The sequence below is a fragment of the Acartia tonsa genome, chromosome 3, assembly GCF_053477335.1.
Source record: "Acartia tonsa isolate MP-2025a chromosome 3, ASM5347733v1, whole genome shotgun sequence".
Lineage (NCBI taxonomy): Eukaryota > Metazoa > Arthropoda > Copepoda > Calanoida > Acartiidae > Acartia > Acartia tonsa.
In genome coordinates, this window is record NC_137262.1 from 59758123 (window position 1) to 59781425 (window position 23303).

General features: G+C 33.6%; 1 protein-coding gene across 14 annotated transcripts in view; it reads left to right on the top strand.

Moving 5' to 3' along the window:
* Positions 1-23303, top strand: part of LOC145314724 (uncharacterized) — a 215204-nt gene that overhangs the window by 150214 nt on the left and 41687 nt on the right. For 9 of the 14 annotated variants that reach the window (XM_080154756.1, XM_080154757.1, XM_080154763.1 and 6 more), the window contains 12 exons: positions 309-394; positions 902-971; positions 1567-1718; positions 2188-2363; positions 2941-3006; positions 5455-5519; positions 6280-6450; positions 7897-8032; positions 8449-8586; positions 12814-12926; positions 13916-14083; positions 14505-14609. In XM_080154756.1, coding sequence (XP_080010882.1) covers positions 309-394; positions 902-971; positions 1567-1718; positions 2188-2363; positions 2941-3006; positions 5455-5519; positions 6280-6450; positions 7897-8032; positions 8449-8586; positions 12814-12926; positions 13916-14083; positions 14505-14609 — 1446 coding nt within the window. The remainder of the gene's footprint in view (positions 1-308; positions 395-901; positions 972-1566; positions 1719-2187; positions 2364-2940; positions 3007-5454; positions 5520-6279; positions 6451-7896; positions 8033-8448; positions 8587-12813; positions 12927-13915; positions 14084-14504; positions 14610-23303) is intronic. The other 5 variants (XM_080154758.1, XM_080154766.1, XM_080154760.1 and 2 more) reach the window with 4 other exon arrangements.

The window sequence follows — 23303 nt, forward strand, 5'->3', positions numbered from 1 at the left end:
TTATCCATTCGAAAATACTATGTCTAGCATCGTATCATATCCAGTTTTCTACAAACATAAAAATGTACAATGATAAGATTGAAACCAGTTTTTTAGCCCGTACCTTCGGCATCTCGGGGCTAAAAAAATGGTTTTAATCTTAATAAACCATTCACATTGAAACTCAAATGTCAATCGACTGTATGTAAATGTAAACAAAAATCAGCTGGTTATAAGACATGGTACTTGTACGTGATTGCCGCGTAAAATTATGATAATTATAATGTCGTCTTTGTGTTAAAAAAATATTATAATTATTATTAATCTAGGATAATATCAACACATACAACAACAAGGAGAACAGTATACAAAGTGCACTTAAGATGAAATTTCAATCTGGAAACTCTTGTAACAGGTACGGTCTATCAGGGTACAGGGAGGGAGGAATGGGATATTGGGCTGTTTATTATTACACTAGTCCCCAAAGTTTTAGAATAACGTTTTCTCATTTGTTTGTTTAACAACTTTGGTTTATTAAGTTAGTGTCCAAACGTTTCAACCACCAATTGTAATATACAGTAGGTGTAATTTTTGTATCATCATTAGAGATGAATATCAATTTCGGCCATTATCTTATCTCTTTAGATCCCTGGATATATCTAAATTATATCTTTAAGATAAAAAGGAAGTATACCAAATCAACTTCTGGTATATACAAGCTGGTATTATTTACCATAGTTTTCTTTCTATGTTAGCTATCTTACTTTCCATCTTTTCAGGGATGGTTGAAATATCTTTTCCTGTTATATTAACTTATTCCTAGCTGTCTACTTCTTTATCTCTTCTAGTTATCTTACTATCTATCTATCCTAGCTATCTTATTATCTATCTATCCTTGCTATCTTATTATCTATCTTTTAAGGGATGGAGGAAACATTTATTCCTGGGATAGGCAAGCTGAAAGAGACATCAACACTTCAAATAATATTAAGGTAACAATTATTTATTATTTCTTAGAATTCATAATAAAATAAAGGGGAGTAGTAGCTTTTGCAAAATTACGTAAAGTTGTAAGTAAAAGTCCAGTCAAATGCGCATATTATGTCAAACTGTATTTAAATATGCGTTTAATTATACTATGCGTTTGGTCAACATTAAGAACAGTTAGACTTAATAATCGCATTTGACTGAAAGCTTGCTCACAATTTCACGGAATATTGTGAAATCTACTATTCCCTTATGTATGTAAACCTATCTACCTTATAGATATTCTTTATGACATTGGCCATTATTGTAATTGTACCCTACTAAATATAGCCTAAATTTACATAAATGTAGGTAGGAAGCTTTAATGAAATGTAAAAAGTAAAATAATAATTTAGATTGATGCTATTTTCCTTTGGGTATTTTTGTGAATTTTGATTGGTTGGTTCATTAAGTTGAGTGTTAGATGTTTCAACGACTAATTGTAATCTACAGAAGGGGTAACTTTGTGCATTACTATTGTGGATGTACATCAATTAGTCGGCCTTAGATCCCTGCTTTAATTAGTTAGGTAGGTATTTATTTTAATTTCTTATTTTTTAGAATCACAAGAGTTTCCGTCCTTTATCCACCACTGTAGCCACAACAACAGCTACTACAACTCCAAGCAGCTGTCAGCAGCAGCAACAGCTATCTCAGCAGCTGACAGCACAGCTGACACAACAGCTGACTAGCCCAGTGTATCCTGATAATAAAGGGACACTTCTTGATTTTATTTTCATGTTTTCTTTTGAATCACAATTTATAGTAGTTTTTTATACTTTTGATATTTAACGTTTATTGCTATAATATGTTGTAATACATCTTAAATAAGGGTTGGGCCCGGATATCAGGCAATTCAATCTATTATATTTTACAACAAATATTCCTGTTAACAAACAGTCATTAGCATTATTTCTCAAATTTTATGTTACTATATAGTTCATCAAATTAATTCCTTAGAAGTAGAATCAACTTAATACCTAGTTACTTAATTTTAAAGTTTTAACCGTTTTTATATTATAAAATACCATTTTATGTAGCATACTTTTTTGCTACTTCAATATTCTTAATTATTTATTTTCTCATTTTTTGAAATACGAAAATATTTTAGATAAAAATCCTCTAATTTTAAATAAAAATCCTCCATTTTGAAATGAAAATCAACGTGTGTCTGTTAAAACCAGTTTGTGATCCCTCTGTACAGCAGTCAAATACGGACAGTGATAAAGAGAACCAATCACAGTTGAGACAGCATTCAGACATCAGCCAATCACAGTTGAGACAGCATTCAGACAGCCAATCACAGATGAGGCAGCACGCGTCAACAGTTTTCAGTCAAACAGCCCATGATTCTCAAGGTAACATTATTATATTTCTCGTAACCCTTTGATTGAGCGACCCTTGTCATTAAGTTTTATCACAATAAATTAAGCCTTCCCCTATATTGATTTAAATTGAAAATAAGAGTAGAGGGGGTCGTTTTTCTTCGTGTGTTTATATTTTTTTCAGGTTAAGTTTTATTGGGTTCCATTTAGCCCTGCAGAGTTAGGGCACATCAGGTGTTGGAGTTACAGGGGGATAGGTTTCTGTGCTCGCTATGCACTTAAAGATAAAGTACTAATTTTTCTCACTTAAAAGTGCCACGCGCACGAAAACAATACTTTTTATGCCTTTTTAAAAAAAAGGCATCTAGTGTTCAATTTTTTCCACCAATTAAAAAAAAATTAAATACTCTCTCGTCATTTCTATGGCCTTATGCGCATCTTCTCTATATGGTCCGTCTGCCTGTCTGTCACTATGCAACAGTGAATAGTGCAGCTAGGAGTAGAGATACCTCCAATATAATAATACATTGTTTAGGATCTGGCAACTATGCAACAGTGAATGGTGCAGCTAGGAGTAGAGATACCTCCAATATAATAATACATTGTTTAGGATCTGGCAACTATGCAACTGTGAATGGTGCAGCTAGGAGTAGAGACACCTCCAATAATTCTTCAGGTAATGAATTTTTTATCAAAATGGAGGGAGGGGATAATGCATTGTAATTGATATTGACCCCTATAGTTTAAAAATAGCGTCCAAACATTAACACCAATGATTTAATGATGAATATTAATATGAGAAAATTACTTTATCTACCATTGTCACATCCCTTTAGATCCTTGATAATTATTAAAAAATGTAATTTTTTATTTTACATATAAAAATCCTGATCATATGAAATAGCTAAGAAAAGTTATATCCGTATAGATTAACAGGAAACATAATTGATATTGTAAAGAATATTATTTTCCAGGGATAAGACAATGACTGATAAATTTATATACATCTCTATTGATGGCACACAAAATTATCCCTTCTGTAGATTTAATTTAGTGGTTGAAACGTTTAAACACTCAACTTAATAAACTAAGCAATCAAAATTCATCAAGGTGTCCAAAGTTAACAATCCAACGAATAAGAAAACGTTACTATAAAACTTTGGGGACAAGTGTAATTAACAGCCCATTGTCCCCTCTCTCTCTGTATTGTAAAGAATATTGTTTTCTACATAGAAAATTGCTTATATTCATATTATTTTCATATTACACACAGCTTAAGAGTGTAAATAATCTATAAACAATATTTACATGAACTACGCACATAGTTGCCGAATATAGGGGAGGAAGGGGACATTGGACTGAAAATTATTATGGTACCCAAAGTGTAATAATCATTCACTCTCATAAGCTGAATTAAAACAATGGACAATGGGCTGTTTATTGCACTAGTCCCCAAAGTTTTATAACAATGTTTTCTTACTTGTTGGCTTAACGACTTTGGGGACTACAGTGAATTGTAATTAGTCTGTTATTTAGTTGAGAGTTCAAACGATTCAACCAATTATTTTACGCTACAGAATGGGTAATTTTGTTATCATCATTGAGGATGTACATCAATTTATTTATCGTCCATAGTCTTATCCCTTAATAGTTAATATCCCTGGATTTAAGTCCAACATTACCTCTAATAAGCTCGTTATTGCTGCGCTACTTATATCATTATCATCACTGATTATTGATGTATTAACATAGAATAAATTAATATACACGTAGAGGAGCATCAAGTTTTATATAATATTAGTTTTGGCAGCCCCTAGCACACAACTTTCCAGCTAGAGGAAAGATTGATTAGTCATGTTGAGACATCACTTCTGAGTAATAGAGTTATATTAGACTAGTTTAGATATAGGAAAATATTATTAAGTCATGTTGAGACATCACTTCTTAGTAATAGAGTTATATTAGACTAGTTTAGATATAGGAAAATATTATTAAGTCATGTTGAGACGTCACTTCTGAGTAATAGAGTTATATTAGACTAGTTTAGATATGGGAAAATATTATTAAGTCATGTTGAGACATCACTTCTGAGTAATAGAGTTATATTAGACTAGTTTAGATATAGGAAAATATTATTAAGTCATGTTGAGACATTACTTCTTTATAATAGAGTTATATTAGACTAGTTTAGATATAGGAAAATATTATTAAGTCATGTTGAGACATCACATATTTATAATAGAGTTATATTAGACTAGTTTAGATATAGGAAAATATTATTAAGTCATGATGAGACATTACTTCTTTATAATAGAGTTATATTAGACTAGTTTAGATATAGGAAAATATTATTAAGTCATGTTGAGACATCACTTATTTATAATAGAGTTATATTAGACTAGTTTAGATATAGGAAAATATTATTAAGTCATGTTGAGACATCTCTTCTTCATAATAGAGTTATATTAGACTAGTTTAGATATAGGAAAATATTATTAAGTCATGTTGAGACATCTCTTCTTTATAATAGAGTTTTATTAGACTAGTTTAGATTTGGGAAAATATTATTAAGTCATGTTTAGACATCACTTAGGATTTGTATTAGACTAGCATAATGATTTGAACAATTTAAATATAAAAATAAAAATTTGCCAATGCTTATTCCAAAAAATGGTCTAAATTCTAATCAGTCTTATGCACACAATATTTAATGTTATGGGTTCATAAGAAGTGACCTCTTTTCCCTCTCAGCTGAATAACAAACTTTTTTTCCTGATTTTTCTATTTGAATATTTTAAAACTGTTTATTTTTATGTAAATTACATTTTTATTCAGCACAATGAATGATTCTATAGAAGGGCAGCAAAAACTGATATTTAATCTTAAGTAAAAGATAAATAAACTTAGGACAATAAACAAATAAACTTGTATGATGTTATTAAGTAAATGTTATGTTTAATCGCCAATAATAAAGTTTATCTTATTAAGATAGACTTTCGGGAAGATTTATGCTTAACGTTCTTTTAGAGATTGACAGTCGAGCGGACAAAAAAAAACATAACTGGCCTAATCATAGATAAAATGCGCTAATAAAACGAAAAATTTCTACATGACTTTTTTTCAGTATTAAATGGTCGAGTGCGAACAAGTAATTCAGACCACCATCTCCAATTTAATGGCGGTAGACAGGTGAGAATACATCCTATTAATCTTTATAGTAGCTTTGATTTGTAATACTAATCATATTATATAAAGTAGTAAGGGTTTTTGTATGAAGCTTAAGATCTCAGTAAATACTGAACTGATTGGGTTTTGCTATTATAGGTAAACTTCACTCACATAGGTCCCGAAAAGATTTTTGGCAATTTAATTTTTAGGTGGGTCTTGCCCTTGGGATGGTATTAAGCAATTTTTTAGGCTCTTTGAGTCCCTAGATACTAGAGGAGTAGCCGCTAGTAATTATGAAAAGGATATATCTTTTGCTCTTTTAAAACTTATTAATGTATGTTTATAAATTGTCATTTACAGCTTTTCTTTTTGTAGTATTAAGTTTAACTTTTCCATAAAACAAAACTTGTATAAAAGGATAAAAAAGAAACAAGGATTTTAACATCCATAGTTAGTTATGCACAAAGATTCTCAATATGCACATTTCAAAGACAAAGATAAGGTTCCTGAAATAAAATAACATAATAGTTATTTTTCGCATTGTATTATAGACAGGTTTCTGTGGATAGTATATAGATAATTAAAAGATTGAAACAGTTTTTAGCCCCGATGGGTCGTAGTTTTAATCTAACAAAACTGTTGTTAATTTTATGATTTTTATTAGTATAATTTACTATTGTAGTACTATTTTTATTAATCCTTTTTTCCACAAGATTTTACATGTTATTTGTGGGTAGAATCTTTAATTTTGTGTCAATTAACAAACTCCTGCTTCGCCTAGTATTGGAACACACGAGGACCACATTCTGATTATATTCAGCAGCTCGGTGGTGGCAGCGGCCAGCAGCCGGGCTCAGCTGTCCAGCAGCCGTCACAGCCGCAGCAGCAGTTGGGCAGCAGCTATGGTCGCAGGAGTAGTACTGGACTAGAATCTAGTAGAATTTCTAATCAGGTAATAGCTGTGGTTCTTTGCAGGGATCTAAAGGGATAAGACAATGGCCGATAAATTGATGTAAATCCCCAATGCTGTTACACAAAATTATACCTTCTGTAGATTTTGATTAGTGGTTAAAACGTTTGGATTATCAACTAAATAAACCAACCAATCAAAATTATTATTAAAGTTTTTTTTATCTAAATCTATATCATATTAGCATTATTGTCTATATAATTCCGTGTGTTAAATAGAATCTTTCAATATAAGGATACCTTTTTTTTCTAATTCTTTGGTGACTAAAAAGACAAACACCACCCTCCTTACACTGAGATAAGTATTAGCATCTAAAACCTTGATTTCTGATTGAAATAATAGAAAACTAGTGCAATTTGTCAAATACAGTAATGGAAACTTAATTAAATATGTGTTTGTATATATACATATATGTGTGTGTGTGTGATAATGTTTTGATTATATATTTATCTTGTTTTATCTGTTCGTGGACATTATGCCACACGGAACTAAACAGATACAGATTAAAGTGTTAACATTAAACAGCTTAAAAGGGGGGGGGGGCGAAAGTGACACTTTTTGAAACCAAAACTAAAAGTCAAAGGAACTCAACTAAAAAAAGAGTTACAGGTCTGACATTTTGCATGGCAGTTGCTTTATAGGGGTACAATATGGAACTGTGAAAAAACGGCGGCGCAACCGCCGAAAACCACCGAGAAAAGGCAAAAAAATTCGGCGAGAAACGGCGGTTTTCGGCGGTTGCGCCGCCGTTTCTTCACAGTTCCATATTGTAACTCTATAAAGCAACTGCCATGCAAAATCTCAGACCTGTAACTCTTTTTTTAGTTGAGTTTCTTTGTTGACTTTTAGTTTTGGTTTCAAAAAGTGTCACTTTCGCCCCCCCCCCCCCTTTTAAGATGTTTAATGTTAACACTTTAATCTGTATCTGTTTAGTTCCGTGTGGCATAATGTCCACGACGCCCGCTACTTCGTTTTCTTTCAGTGATCTAAAAATAGTTTTTTTTTAAATCAATGAAAAATATTTCATTTTTGTATGAACACTTTTAGTGAAAGATTAAGTTGTCAACTTAAATAATAAATGCACGCATTTAGATAACACTGGTTGTAAGATAAATACTTTATCTTTATATAATCCTTATGTAAAAGTAAAAAAAATTCTCAACTGATATGGTTCTCCTTTTCAATGATTCATTTCATAAGTCCAGGGAAAGTTTGAAAACAATTTTAGGGTAGGGTACCTTAACTCGACCAAGAAAAATCGCCCATACAAAAAATACCCCCCCCCCCCCCAAAAAAAAAAAAGAATTTAAAACATTTTATTTTAAAACTAATATTTTAAATTTTAAAAATAATTTTGGAATATAATGACCAAAGGACTAAAACCATCTATTTTTAAAAACCATTTTTGATGATATTTTATATTTTTAGGATATTCCCGTGAACCGAATCTCTCAGTCGCTTGAGTTATCTAGTCGGATACAGTCATCTGTTATTGGCGGAGGTGGAGGAGGGGCTAACAACCAACAGACAACCAACCAGTCACAACAGGAACAGAACCGTACAGGTACAAAATATATGAATCTTTAATGGCCTAAAACCTGCCCAGAACATTTTAATATAAAAGTCAGGGAGGGAGGGGACATTTGTCTATAGCTTAAACTAGTTCCCAATTTTATAGATACTTATCTTGGTTGGGTATTAAATTTTGATTGGCTGTTCGATATCCAACGAATGTTTAAAAAAAAAATTGGATACAAGTATAATTTAGAGTCCGATGTCCTCTCATTTCCTGGATACCTTGTAGTTTTTAAAGAAAACTAACATCATACCTAAACAAAATTATTTCTTTTATAGATCAAAACTATTGGTTAAAAGGTTAAACAATGATATTATTAACAACAATTTTTTTAAATCCAACGTTGAATCTTTTGGTTACCAGTCTTAATTTTTCAACCCTTTACACATGTCTATTATTACTAGGTGAACTAGTCGGGAATGGTATACGGCCCCCACGAAGTGTGGGTGGGACACCTGGGGTTGTGGCTGGTGGCCTGGTCGGGACAACTAGTGCAGATGCCGCTAATTTGTCCTCACTCTCGGCTTCAGAATCTTTACAAGGTATATTTATATTTTTTATTAGAATGGCTAATCTCACAGGAATCTCCGGTTTTATTTGTCGCACTGTTTTATAGACAGCTTTCTGCGGATGTTAAAAAGAAAAAATATTAGATTAAAACCAGTTTTGTTGGCTCCTCAGGGGGTTATAATCCAGCGGAAATAATTTAAACATTTCAAATAAAGAAAAGGTGTAGGTAGATTCCTTATGGCTCTAAATCTTTTTTGAATCAATATGCTTAAAAGTCATTTTAAAATTAAAATTGCTTTTATATGATTTTCTTCTTTTTTTGCTGATCAGGCAAATTGATAACAACAATTCTACTTGTTTTTATTAAATCTTGTTATATTTTAGTTTACAAATTTTTGTAGTGCTTTTAAGTTATATGAGTGTTTTTTAATTTTTATTTGTTATCTATCTTGCTTAGCAGCCTTCAATAAAAATAATATCTAGAATGTAAAGTAGTAAGGTTTTTTTCTTACTGTTAAAATCTCGCCAATCACTGAACGAATTGAGATCTCCTTTTCACGAAAGATTTATATAGAACCCGGGCAGGTTTTAATCTAGTCGCTATTATTTCTATTAAATACAGCAATGTACCGACCATTTCCTTATGTCTTACACAATTAGATAACTATTACATAATTTATTTTCAATCCACGTTTTTTGTTCTTCAATGTGAAATTCGCAAATCTTCTTTATCCTAACTAAGTCAAACAAACTTTTCTCTACTTTTCTCTCTCTCTCTCTCTTTTCCTCTTTCTTTCTCTCTCTCTTCTCTCTCTCTCTCCATCTCTCGCTCTCTCTCTCTTTACTCTCTCCTTTTTTGTTTCTCCTACTTATTTGTAAATCGCATTATCTTGTAGCATAGAAAACCAGGGAGGGAGGGGACATTGGGCTGCTTATTACACTAGTCCCCAAAGTTTTATAAAAGCGTTTTCTTATTTGTTTGCTCAACAACTTAGGAGACTTTTATTAAATTTTGATTGGTTGGTTTATTAAGTTAAGTGTCCACTCGTTTCAAACACCAATTGTAATCTACATAAGGGGTAATTTTGTGTAGCATCTTTGGGAATGTACCTCAATTTATCGGCCATTGTCTTATCCCTTTACATCTCAGATAGAAAACACGAGAGGTGTCCATACGATTCAATAAAAATAAAACATTAAAGAGCAAGCATGCTTCTTATGATTGCTAATGAAAGGAACATCACTCAAATTAAAACATTATTTTATTCTTATACTGATGTCTTTCCGATTTAAAAAATTGATGATTTTGGGCTAACAAATGTTTTTCTATGGATTAGAAAAAAGCCTTAAACTATAACAAGACCAATATAAAGCTTTCCGAAGAGAATTAGGTTGGTTCAGTAGATACTGAGATCTTGGCGTAAAAACAAAAAAAAACTTACTACTATATATGATAGGATATATTGGGCAGGATTTTTTTTAATGCCAGTGTCCCATCCATCCCTGTGTTATAAGATAGTGGTGCCTTAAAACTATTTATACAACAGTGACCTCTCTTTCCCTAGATTGTAAGTTAGTGGTGCCTAAAACTATTTGTACACCAGTGACCTCTCTCTCCCTGGTTTGTAAGATAGTGGTGCCTAAAACTATTTGTACACCAGTGGCCTATCCCTTCCTGGTTTGGAAGATAGTGGTGCCTAAAACTATTTGTACACCAGTTGCCTATCCATCCCTGTGTTATAAGATAGTGGTGCCTTAAAACTATTTATACAACAGTGACCTCTCTTTCCCTAGATTGTAAGATAGTGGTGCCTAAAACTATTTGTACACCAGTGGCCTATCCCTTCCTGGTTTGGAAGATAGTGGTGCCTAAAACTATTTGTACACCAGTTGCCTATCCATCCCTGTGTTATAAGATAGTGGTGCCTTAAAACTATTTATACAACAGTGACCTCTCTTTCCCTAGATTGTAAGTTAGTGGTGCCTAAAACTATTTGTACACCAGTGACCTCTCTCTCCCTGGTTTGTAAGATAGTGGTGTCTAAAACTATTTGTACACCAGTTGCCTATCCATCCCTGTGTTATAAGTTAGTGGTGCCTAAAACTATTTGTACACCAGTGACCTCTCTTTCCCTAGATTGTAAGATAGTGGTGCCTAAAACTATTTGTACACCAGTGGCCTATCCCTTCCTGGTTTGGAAGATAGTGGTGCCTAAAACTATTTGTACACCAGTTGCCTATCCATCCCTGTGTTATAAGATAGTGGTGCCTTAAAACTATTTATACAACAGTGACCTCTCTTTCCCTAGATTGTAAGTTAGTGGTGCCTAAAACTATTTGTACACCAGTGACCTCTCTCTCCCTGGTTTGTAAGATAGTGGTGTCTAAAACTATTTGTACACCAGTTGCCTATCCATCCCTGTGTTATAAGTTAGTGGTGCCTAAAACTATTTGTACACCAGTTGCCTATCCATCCCTGTGTTATAAGATAGTGGTGCCTTAAAACTATTTATACAACAGTGACCTCTCTTTCCCTAGATTGTAAGTTAGTGGTGCCTAAAACTATTTGTACACCAGTGACCTCTCTCTCCCTGGTTTGTAAGATAGTGGTGTCTAAAACTGTTGCAAAAGTTGTAAGATGAATGATGAAGAATGAGAAACACAGATTTGTGTCCATGCAAAATTGATAATATTATCCCTCCCAAAATAGCATATTATAAACCCAAATTTTTTTTAAATGGATGTGTTAAGGGTCCAGATAGAGAGGGGGGGGGGAATTGGCTTTTTATTACAATAGTCCCCAAAGTATATTAACGTTTTCTTATTCGATGGCCTAACAACTTTTGGGACTTTAGTGAATTTCGATTGGTTGGCTCATTAGGTTGAGTGTTCAAATGTTTTAACCACTTATTAAAATCTACAAAAGGGGTAACTTTGAGTATCATCATTTAGGATGTTTATCAATTCATCGACCATTGTCTTATCCCTTTAGATCCCTGCCAATTTTGTACTTGATATTGCTGTTTTTTGTTGTTATGTTTTAACGCCAAAATGGTTCCATTAAAAAGTAATGATGTGCACTTTAAGAGTGAACTAAGTTTATAACATCTAACAACAGTTAGATAATGGATAAAAACAATGCTCTCAAGGGGCCACAATTTTATTTTTGCATAATTTTGGAAAAGGAAAAAATAGGCCAGAAAATATTAAGGGTGGCGGGATTTACTTAGAGATCCCGTAAAACCAAGTATTTAGTATCTTTGAAAACATCCTAGAAAGCTAAGAATTAATTTTTTAACTTCCTATTCAAATAGGTATTGAGGAGCTAACTTAAAATATGAAAAATCGTATGTTAACCGTTGAATATTATAATATAATGCTATTTATTTAAATTTTTATCCAATTTTTAACTTCAAACACATTAGATTAAAATGTGAACAGAAGGATGTAAAAATGGATTTTCCTGTTCTATCCTGGTGTCAATTTATTAAACAACGTATGCTCTTCATACATAGTTATATTGTATCAGAACATGATTGTCCTTGTTATTTTCAGTATTATATCTATCTATCTTAGTTTTTATCAAAATATCCATCTATTTTATCTATTAGTAATCACTCATTCTCCAGGTTTCTAGCTCGCTATCTATCTTTGTATCTTACTTTCTATCTTGCTAACTATCAATCTATCTAGGTTTCTGTATCCCAGATCCATTTCCAGGTTTCTAGCTGACTATCTTTCTGTATATCTTATTTTCTATCTTGTTAACTATCTATATATCCAGGTCTTATGTATCCCAGACTAAGTGAGCCCGCAGTCTATCTAGCTGACTATCTATTTTTCTATCTAGCTATCTATCTTATTCATTATCTACCTATCTAGGTCTGTGTATCCCAGAGCCAGTAAGCTTACAATTGCAAGGTTTCTAGCTTACTATCTATCTTAATATCTTACTTTCTATCTTGTTAACTATCTATATATCCAGGTCTTATGTATCCCAAAGCCATTAAGCCCACAGTTGTAAGGTTTCTAGCTGACTATCTATCTTTCTATCTTGCTATCTATCTATCTAACTAGGTCTCAGTATTCCATAGTTAGTAAGCCCGCAGATACCAGGATCACAGCTGGCTATCTATCTTTCTATCTTGCTAACTATCTATCTATCTAGGTCTCAGTATTCCATAGTTAGTAAGCCCGCAGATACCAGGATCACAGCTGGCTATCTATCTTTCTATCTTGCTAACTATCTATCTATCTAGGTCTATGTATCCCCGAGCCAGTAAGCCCGCAGTCGCCAGGATCGCAGCTGGCCAAATCTTCGTCATCTCCCCCGAGATCAGCTGTTCAAGCCGCCATCAAAGATATCAGAAAGGTAATAGTTATTTATCGCTTCGTATTATAAACAGCTTTCCGCAGATATAAAAATGTACAAGTCGCAGGCAAAAAAAAACTGGCTTTGATCTTATGATTGTACATTTTTATATTCTTAGAAAACTGGATAGGTATAATACGATGCTAGACATATTTTTTTTGTCATGCAAAGATATATTTAAATTAAGGATTCGTGATTTTTTATCATTCGCTTTTTTTTAATGGGTGTTGTCATTCTTATTCTGTAAGAGCAATTAAATAAACAAGTACTGTTCCATTAATAAGAGACCTAACATATGTATTTTTAATATTTCCGTTACCAACTTACTTTTTCAGTAATTCAAATCGTTCAAGAAAAGTTTAAATTAGAGTGGTTGCGCTAATAACAAAAAGTATTTGTTTAATTATTCCTACCTTCTTTGTATAAAAAAGAAATATGTAAAAGTTTGTGAAAAAGAAAAGTGGGGTCTGGTAAGTTATAAAATCCTCAGACTTCCACAGATACTTGGAAACTTGTAATTTCTTAGAAAAATGCTCCACTAATATCTTATAGGACGAAACTTTTAATTCCACAGAATTTTTAAACATTTAATGCAGTTCGCAGTTGAGATTCTTTTTAAAAAGTTGCTAGTTATAATTATTTTGTTAACCACTTAAGTTATCTTTTGGGTCAGGGATCTAAAAGGATAAGACAATGGCCGATAAATTAATGTAATCTCCAATGAATAATAATAATACACGAAATTACCCCTCATGTAGATTACTATTAGTGGTTGAAATGTTTGGAAACTCAACTTTATGAACCAACCAATTAAAATTCAATAAAAGTCCACAAAGTTGTTAAACCAACAAATAAGAAACGTGATTATTTGGGGACTAGTGTAATAAACAGCCCAATGTCTCCTCACTCCATTGAATTTATCGCTCAATGTCTTTTCCCTGCTGTTCTAATTTGAAATCCTTTGTAATTGTTAACTTCATTTACCCAAGGCAATCCAGTCCACGAAGACGCTGGAGGGACCCGGGGGATGCCAGAGTCTACATCCAGATCCATGGGTGCCCAGACCCCCTCCCCGCCAGCATTCTGACTCCCCAGGGGGCTCCCCCACACCTCCGGTGGCCAGTTCGCCGGTACCTCCCCCTTCTTCAAACATAAAGGTACAAAATGGATATATTGATTTTTTTAAATTAAAGAAATATAAATCTAAAATTTTGAAAATGTTATTACAATAGGACAATAGGACGATTCTAACTTGCTTAAATTATCAATCAGAAATATCCGTTGAATTGAAGTTTCAAAGCTTCTCTTTAAATGATAATTGTTACTCTTTAAATTCTAAGTATTGCTTTAAAACCGATTAATATCTACTAGATTAGAACCGGTTTTGAGCTTTACTGAAATATCCTTTATTTTGAGGCCAATATAAGCTATTTTCCACGAAAAATCATACAATTGATACCAGTTTTGTAGGCACTGGCCTTCGGCCCTTAAGGGTCAACAAAAATGGAAATAATCTTCATATAATAATTTTTCATATTACTTTCTGCGGAAAGCTGTCTATTAACATGTCTTTTGTAGGAGGAAAGTGAGATAGAAGAAGAGGAGGAAGAGGAAGAAATTCCGGAGGAGAGAGTTCCTACACCTGATAATATCAAGCAGGAGGAGGAGCTAGATACAGATCAGGTATAGTATACACAGAGAGTTCCTACACCTGATAATATCAAGCAGGAGGAGGAGCTAGATACAGATCAGGTATAGTATACAACAGAGAGAGTTCCTACACCTGATAATATCAAGCAGGAGGAGGAGCTAGATACAGATCAGGTATAGTATATAGAGAGTTCCTACACCTGATAATATCAAGCAGGAGGAGGAGCTAGATACAGATCAGGTATAGTATACACAGAGAGTTCCTACACTTGATAATATCAAGCAGGAGGAGGAGCTAGATACAGATCAGGTATAGTATACACAGAGAGTTCCTACACCTGATAATATCAAGCAGGAGGAGGAGCTAGATACAGATCAGGTATAGTATACAACAGAGAGAGTTCCTACACCTGATAATATCAAGCAGGAGGAGGAGCTAGATACAGATCAGGTATAGTATATAGAGAGTTCCTACACCTGATAATATCAAGCAGGAGGAGGAGCTAGATACAGATCAGGTATAGTATACACAGAGAGTTCCTACACCTGATAATATCAAGCAGGAGGAGGAGCTAGATACAGATCAGGTATAGTATACACAGAGAGAGTTCCTACACCTGATAATATCAAGCAGCAGGAGGAGCTAGATACAGATCAGGTATAGTATACACAGAGAGAGTTCCTACACCTGATAATATCAAGCAGCAGGAGGAGCTAGATACAGATCAGGTATAGTATATACAGTGAGTTCTACACAGGATAATATTAAGCAGGAGGAGGAGCTAGATACAGATCAGGTATAGTATAAAGAGAGAGTTCCTACACAGGATAATATCAAGCAGGAGGAGGAGTTAGATACAGATCAGGTATAATTTGTAGCGAAGCTGTCCCACTCTTAGATTAACAAACACAGTAGGTTTTAAGTGCATTCAACAACAGTCTAACAAATACTGTAGAACATGATAATATACAGCTTTAAAGATAAATTACAGGGCAATTAAGTAGTCTCCTCTTCCAACTAGGATTGGGGGCTGGTCTACAGTCCTGCATAACCCATTAATTAAGTTAGGATGGGTTAAGCAGGATAACTTGACAGATTCCTAACTAGATATTTAAGATCCTGATTTTCATTGGAATACTTGGTTTATTTAACTTCATGTTAGTCTAAATGTCTATGAGGAGAAATGATAACTAGAAAAAGGCAGGGAACAAATGAGGATTAATACAGGAGATAGGGAGTTGACATTGGATTGTAAATTGTGCTGGTCCTCAAAGATTAATGATCGTGTTTTTTTATTCGTTGGCTTCAAATTTTTCACCAATTTTGGTGTACAGAAGGAGCAATGATTTGGGATGTTTATCAGCTTTTTGTCCATTGTCTTATCCCTTGAGATCCCTGTGTGTAATGCCAATAAATGGAGTCTCTCTCCCCGTAATCCCCTGCTTAATATGTTAGCTGTGTGCCCGGTTAATGGGTAATAAACCTGAAATATTTGGAAAGGAAACTTTTTGATTTGTGTTCAATGTTTCCAAACACACACACACACAACCTTTTGGCGGTTTCTGAATCATGATTTTTAAAGTTTCACAGCTGCATTTTGGGTTGGGAAACTATTAAACTCAACTGTGATGTTAATGTGGATGATAATAAAAGAAACCACCCTCAGTTGGATGGTTACAATTTTAGATTGGGGAATTAGAGAGGAATGAGCAGGCAAATATATTACACTGATAAACTTTTTATCTAAAATATCATAAATCTAAATAATATCATTTTAAATCATATACCTAACAATGATAATAATAACCAATAATTAATTAAAATTACAAAAAACATGTTTTCTATATCCGTAGAGAAATTGTAAAAATTTAAATTTCTTTTGAACGAATTTTTACTAAAAAATTCAATTCATGAATTTAAATCATATTTTAAATACCTATCTTATCAAATATTTTTTGTAAATCTTTGAAAATAAAATAAAAATTCCATAAAATAATATATTTATGTAGATTGATATAAATTCCAGGGAGGGAGGAGACAATGGGCTGTTTATTACACTAGTCCCCAAAGTTTTATATTACGTTTGCCTATTCGTTGCATTATCAACTTTGGGGACTTTGATTGAATTTTGATTGATTGGTTCATAAAGTTGCGTGTCCAAACGTTTCAACCACTAATTGTAATCTACAGAAGGGGTAAATTTGTGTATCATTTTATCAGCCATTATCTTATCCCTTTAGATCCTTGTATAAATTCCATTATTCTTTTTTCTGTGTCTGAGCTGAGCGCTTAGGATTTATAGATTTTCAATACAATTCCTCAATTCTATGTGAAGTCAGATTAAATATTCAACATTTTGAATACTTCTGACGGAAACAGATACAAACTTATTAATTTCTTTTCTCTTTTTTGTTGGTTTTGAATTTAGATTTAGGATTTTGTTTCTCTGTATTGTATTAAAAATGCATTTGAAATAAAATAAATGTTCAAGATATTTTATGTGGGAAAATTGCACAAAAATCTAAATAAGTTTTAATATTTCATACAATTTTGTATATCTTGTGTTAATTTATGTATACAAAGATTTTTATTAAATACCCAGATAAATTATGTACAATATTCTTTTTGACCTTAATAGGTATAAAATATTATATTTCTGGCATGTTTTTAATCTTCCATAAAATTAACACCCCAGTTTTCTTTGTACACCTCCTTTCTGAATTAGTTTGTGGTGGGTCCTCCTAAACTTTGATTAATTCCATAGTTTTGAAACAATTTTACATGGCAAAGTTTTCATATTTATACTTTTTTTCACGCTTTACTGCTTTGCACACTGCATAACTACCCATGACCTGACCAATAGATAAATTATAATAGATTTTTATTTATTATTAAATAATAAAATTTCAAAAAATTACAAAAATTAAAATAAATTAATAAATAAAACTAAGAATTAAGCTGTATGAGACATGAGATTTTGATAATAAAACTTACCAAACTTAGAGACAGAGTCAAAAATCTTTTAACAATTCCAAGAATATTCTTGATGATTGCTATATATATTTAATACGTCTGTGATACCTCTAATGGTTGAACTCAGGTTGACTGTTGTGTGCCTGAATAATAATAAAAGAAAAGTTCTCACCAATCTTTCATTCTTCTTCTCTCTGTTGTGTTGTTGTGTTCAGCTCAAGAATATTTTGATTTCTGCATGAAAAGAAAATGTTTAGGTAGTGCATCTCCTGGCTGTGTGTTAAGTTGATGCGTTTTTTTCTACTGCTATTGTTCTGAAAGCATAGCTGATATTAAACTTTTGTATGGTGGATTGATGCTAAGCTTTAAAAAAAATATTAATCCTTTAATAATTCTTCAAATTTATGGACATATTCTAAATTTTATAAAGTAATTTTGTGATCTTCTTTTAATAAGAGTAAAAACTATCCAATTCAATTCTTCAAACAAAATGAAAGCAAATGGGGGGTAGAGATATTTCTCTGTTCCGCCCTGGAATGAAAGAGATAACTAGCTTAGTAAGCTTCCCTAAAAAGTAGTACAAAATTAGTTTATGTATTAGTTGTACGTCCAGACAAAACACATCTTGTTTTTACAGATATGATGTAAAGTTTTTCTTAAATCTGAAATAAGCTTTAAGTCCTAATAAGCTTTATTTTTCCTATTTGTTGACAACCATGGTTTGTTATATTTTTGATTGATCAGCAAGTAAATTAGCAAATTAGGGAAAGTTTGTTCTGTTGATTATGGTGCTGCATACACTTATGGATATTGTACTCTAATGTATTATATGTTTTATCAGAGGCTACGCCCCTAGAGGCCTCTGGGTACTTTCAAGGGAAAGGTTGTGGTGAAGTCTACCCTCAACTTTTAATATAGGTTTTTAAAAGTAAAAAAATAGTAGGATATTTTTTTCAGGGGTGATGTTTTTGGAAGGGTGGAGGAATCCTCCTCCAAAAATTTACCATCCTTCTCTGAACCTATAAGGAGAACCATATGAGTTCAGTGGTTAATAAGATCTTTCTCTACACATAGACAGATAGACATTCTGTTACTTCTATATTATGTGCAAAACAGACAATTTTACCTTACATAAAATAATATTTTTATGCATTATTTTATTACATACTTTCATGGGATAAATCATGTAAGATCATTATATCATGTTTTCAATAAATAATGCATAGTTTCATTTATTTGTAGCAAAACCTCTCTCCACTTTTTGTTAGTTTTTTATTGTCTCAATTCTCCTTAGCTTTCTACTTCTGCCAAATTTTCATGTTCTGTAATAAAGTGAAACTCGCAGCGGGCTTCAAAATCGATTCTTCCCTTTACCCAATTCTCTCCTTTCCTACTGGATGAACAAACTGACAAAATAAGGGGTGTTCCATGTAAGCAACCTAAATTGACAATTTTTCCCCTGTCATAATATCCCTTTACATTCTACATCTGTTTCCTAATTAAATTTATAAGTTATATTTCACTCTTGCTGTATTTTATAACATAAAATTCTGCTGAAATTCACACAAAAAAAACAGGGATCTAAAGGGATAAGACAATGGCCGATAAAGTTGTGTACATCCCCGATAGTTTTACACAAAAGTATCCCTTCTGTAGATTACAATTCATGGTTGAAACGTTTAAACACTCAACATAATTAATTAACAAATCAAAATTCAATAAAAGTCTCCCAAGTTGTTAAGCCAATGAATAAGAACACAAAACACACAAAAAATCCTACATAATACTTTCAAGTGTCTGTGTTTCCTTGAGACAGAAAGTATTGTTGAGTGCTTTTTATCCTCCTTCAACAGTAAGATCAAAATTTACTCTATAGAATAGTAGACATACTTATAAGATAGTTTTAGGTTAAATTGTTTTATTTTTTAAATTCCATAATTAACCCATTTTAAAGAGCGTCATATTTTTCACAATATTCTGTAAAATTGGGTGCAAGCTTCCAGTCAAATGTGCTTTTTATGTCAAACTGTTCTTAATTATGCGTAAAAAATTACTCTCTTTTTAAAAATAAATATCTTATTTCAGTTTGTTTTCTAAAATCTATTTAACTTGTGGCCATATTTCATGATTTTATGATGAGTTATGGAACTTAGTTTCTTTACCTTTTCTGAAATCCAACCTGTTTTATTCCTCGGCTTAGAATCTCCATAATGTTGACTTCCTTTAAAAAGCATAGAAAGATGGAAAAATTATTATTTAAATAATAAAATAGACAACTAGGTAGTAAGTCAGACAGAAAGTATGGATAAGTGGGTATTATCTCACTTGATGCTAAGTCCAGACTCTTCAGGGATCTAAAGGGATAAGACAATGGCCGATAAATTAATGTACAGCCTCAATTACCCCTTCTGCAAATTATAATATTAATAGTTGAAACGTTTGGACACTTAACTTTATAACCCAACCAATCAAAATTCAGAAAAAGTCCCTAAAGTTGTTAAGCCAACGAAAAAGACAACATTATATAAAACTTTGGGACGAGTGTAATACACAGCCCAATGTCCCCTCCCTCCCTGAGACACTCCTTGTTCCCACTACCAGTTTTAGTCTCTCCTAGTCTTAACAAGAATTAACAAACTTTTGGACATTAAGTTGGGCTACAAAAAGTCTGGTAAACTGTTTTTTATTAATCGTCGTCGTCGTCGTGGCGTTCTACTCCTTAGAGTACTGCCTCTCCGCCCGTGCACGTGTCCTGGTGTCTGGCTAAATTCCTTTTTGAGACCTCTAGGTTGCAATTCTGACAAATTGTTCTGGCTCCTTTAAATCTTCTGATTGTATTTTCCTGTATTTCTTCTCCTCCTCTGTTGCATGTTTTCCTATGTCTTGAAAAATTACTGCTAGTTACTTCTTTGTTACAAGAAATGCACTTTTTAAACCCTGGCCTTGTTGGAGCTGTTTCACAGGCTCCCATGTGGTTTTTCCGTGCCCCTTCTGATTTAAAAACTTCTCCACATGTGTCACATGAGAATTTCTTTTTGTTCTTGGATTCTTCATGTGTTCTTTTTCTATGGTTTGTCAACCCTGCTTTGCTTTTACATATCTTGCCACAGATTTCACATTCTAGGCTCTCTTCTTCTCTTCTGATGTTGTTTCTTTCTCCTCTTTCTTCAGTAGAATTCTTTCCACCTTTCTTTTCCCATTCCTCTAGATGTTCGGTTCTTTCTCTCACTGTGGCTTTCCATTCTTTCCTGTCTTTACATAAGTTTCCAATCCTTGTGTGGTCTAAACCAGCCTCTTTGATAAGTCTTCTCCAGTAAAGAACAGTTTTACGTTTCTTACCTGGAACTTTTGGCCAGCTCTCCAGCTCTTTCATCCATCCAAGGCATACAGCTTTTGTTAACCTATCGTCATCCATTCGGATAACATGGCCTATTCTTTCAAGGACTCTCTTCTCTATCTTTACTCTAATGGATTTTACCTCAAGCTCATTTCTAATATCTTGCATATTAACACCTCGCTGCTGCATCTCCATTAGGGGTGGTTGATTTTTTCTGCTCCAGATGTATCTCAGTGACTTGTCCATGAATTGCTGTATCCTTTTTATCTCGCCCTTCTGCCATGATCTTGCTTGACAGTCAAAGAGAGCCGTGCTCTCCACACATGCTTGTACTATTCTGCTCTGCATTTTCTTTGTCAGCTTTGATTTCTTCAATCTGTTCTTCACTAATCTCCATGCATTTCCTGCTCTTTTCAATCTTTGGTTTACATCTTCTTTGGGTCCCAGCCATGTTCCAAGCATTCTGATGTTTCCACTTTCTTCTGTTCCAAACACAACTTCTTCTTCTTTATCCTCATTGTTCCTTTCCTCGAATTTAGCCATAGCTTCTTTTGTTATTCTAACTCCTCTTTCTAGTTCTTTACGTTTGCCGGCCACAGAAGTATCATCAGCAAATAAGCAATTACTTACTTTGACTGTGACAGCTTCAGAGTTCTTCTTTTCCCATCTACCTTCACTTGGAAAGGCATCTCCTGGAACCCAATTCATCTCAATCCCTACAGTTAGGTCATCATTCATAGCTGCTACTTTGCGGTCTTCATTTGCCATTCTCATAGATGCTTGGTGGTAGATGTTAAAAAGGGGGGGTGATGAAGGGCAGCCCTCTCTTAGCCCCCTTTCCGGGACCCAAGGTTCACTGTCCCCCTCCTTACCCCTCACTCTGTAGATGGTAGCTTCATGAAGATCTTTCAAGACCCTCAAGCATCTCTCTCCCATTCCATATCTTTCTAAAATACCCCAGAGAGCAGGTTTATTCACTCTTGGGTATGCTTTTCTAAGATCAAGTAGTCTGGCAACATATTCATCATCTCTTTCTAATACCTCTCCAGCGGCCTCCATTCTCTTCCTTAGATCTGCAGTATCTTCCTGGATTCTCACCATTATTTGGGTTGAATCTGCTGTTGATCTTCCAGTCCTGAATCCTGATTGTTCATCATCAAGTAGTTCCATCATCTCCGCCCATCTTCTCAGCCTGTCAGCTAGAATCCTGGCTAAGATTCTGCTCCCCATTGCCAAAAGACAGACACCTCTATAATTATTAGGGTTATTCCTGTCTCCTTTCTTAAACAGGGGGATGACTATTCCAATCTTTAGACTCTCCTCCCACTTGTCAGCTCCGTTCTCAAACATGAACTGAACCATCTCAATTATCTTGTTGGTAATCTCTGGGCCAGCTTTCATCAGGTAACATAGCCTAACGCCATCATCACCAGGAGATGAGTCTTTCATCTTCTTCATCTGTTCTAATATTTCTTCTCTTCCAGGTGTTGACTCTAGTATATCTTTCCATTGGTTTGCCTTGTCTGTGCCTCTAAGATCTTTAACTCTATTTACTGTCTCCTCTATTTCCTCAGGTGTGTTTTCAAACCTCACTTCAGAGACTTTCTTGAAGTGTTCTCTAAATTGGCTGGTATCTATGTTGGTTGTGTTTGTTTCCTTCTTGATGTCTCTTGTTCCAAGCTTTTTTAGAGTTTTGTACATTCTACCTGAATCTCCTCTCTCTCCTGCCTCCTTACATTCATTCAAGATGTTTTGCCACCATTCCTCTTCCCATTCTCTTGTCTTTCTTTTTAGGTCTTTTCTTGCTTCTTTGAGTTCATTCCTGCTTTCAGCTACATCTTCATTCTCATTGATGTCATCATTTCCTGCATTTTGTAGCGCGTTGTTTCTCCTTGTTATGGCTCCGTTTATATATGATAGATCTTCATCTTCATCATCTGCATAATCAAAAAAAATTGAGGATCTGCATTTGCTGTTTTTTATTAATAATCTTGACAAATATATAATTACTAGCGGCTTTGCCCCTAGCCTCTAGGGGCTTTGCCCCAAGAGGTAATTAAAAAAATGTAGTACACTTAATGGATCTTCATCATTTGCATCATCAAAAAAAAATTTGAGGATCTGCATATTCATGATCTCCATTATCAAAAAAATAAAATGAGGGGGAATTTTTTTATATTTGGGGGGGTTGGGGGTGTCCCACGCCCCAAGAAAATAGCCTAAAACCACCACAGGACCAGTAAGTATAATCCCTGAAGAGTAGAATCCGATCGGTTTAGTGGTTACCGACATCTTAAGGGACAGACGGACAGACATCAAGCTACTTTGTATTATAGATTGAAAAAAAATTACAAACAATAAAAATTGTTTATGTATGTTTTTATATGATATAAAACAAGGAAAAATATTCTTTTTC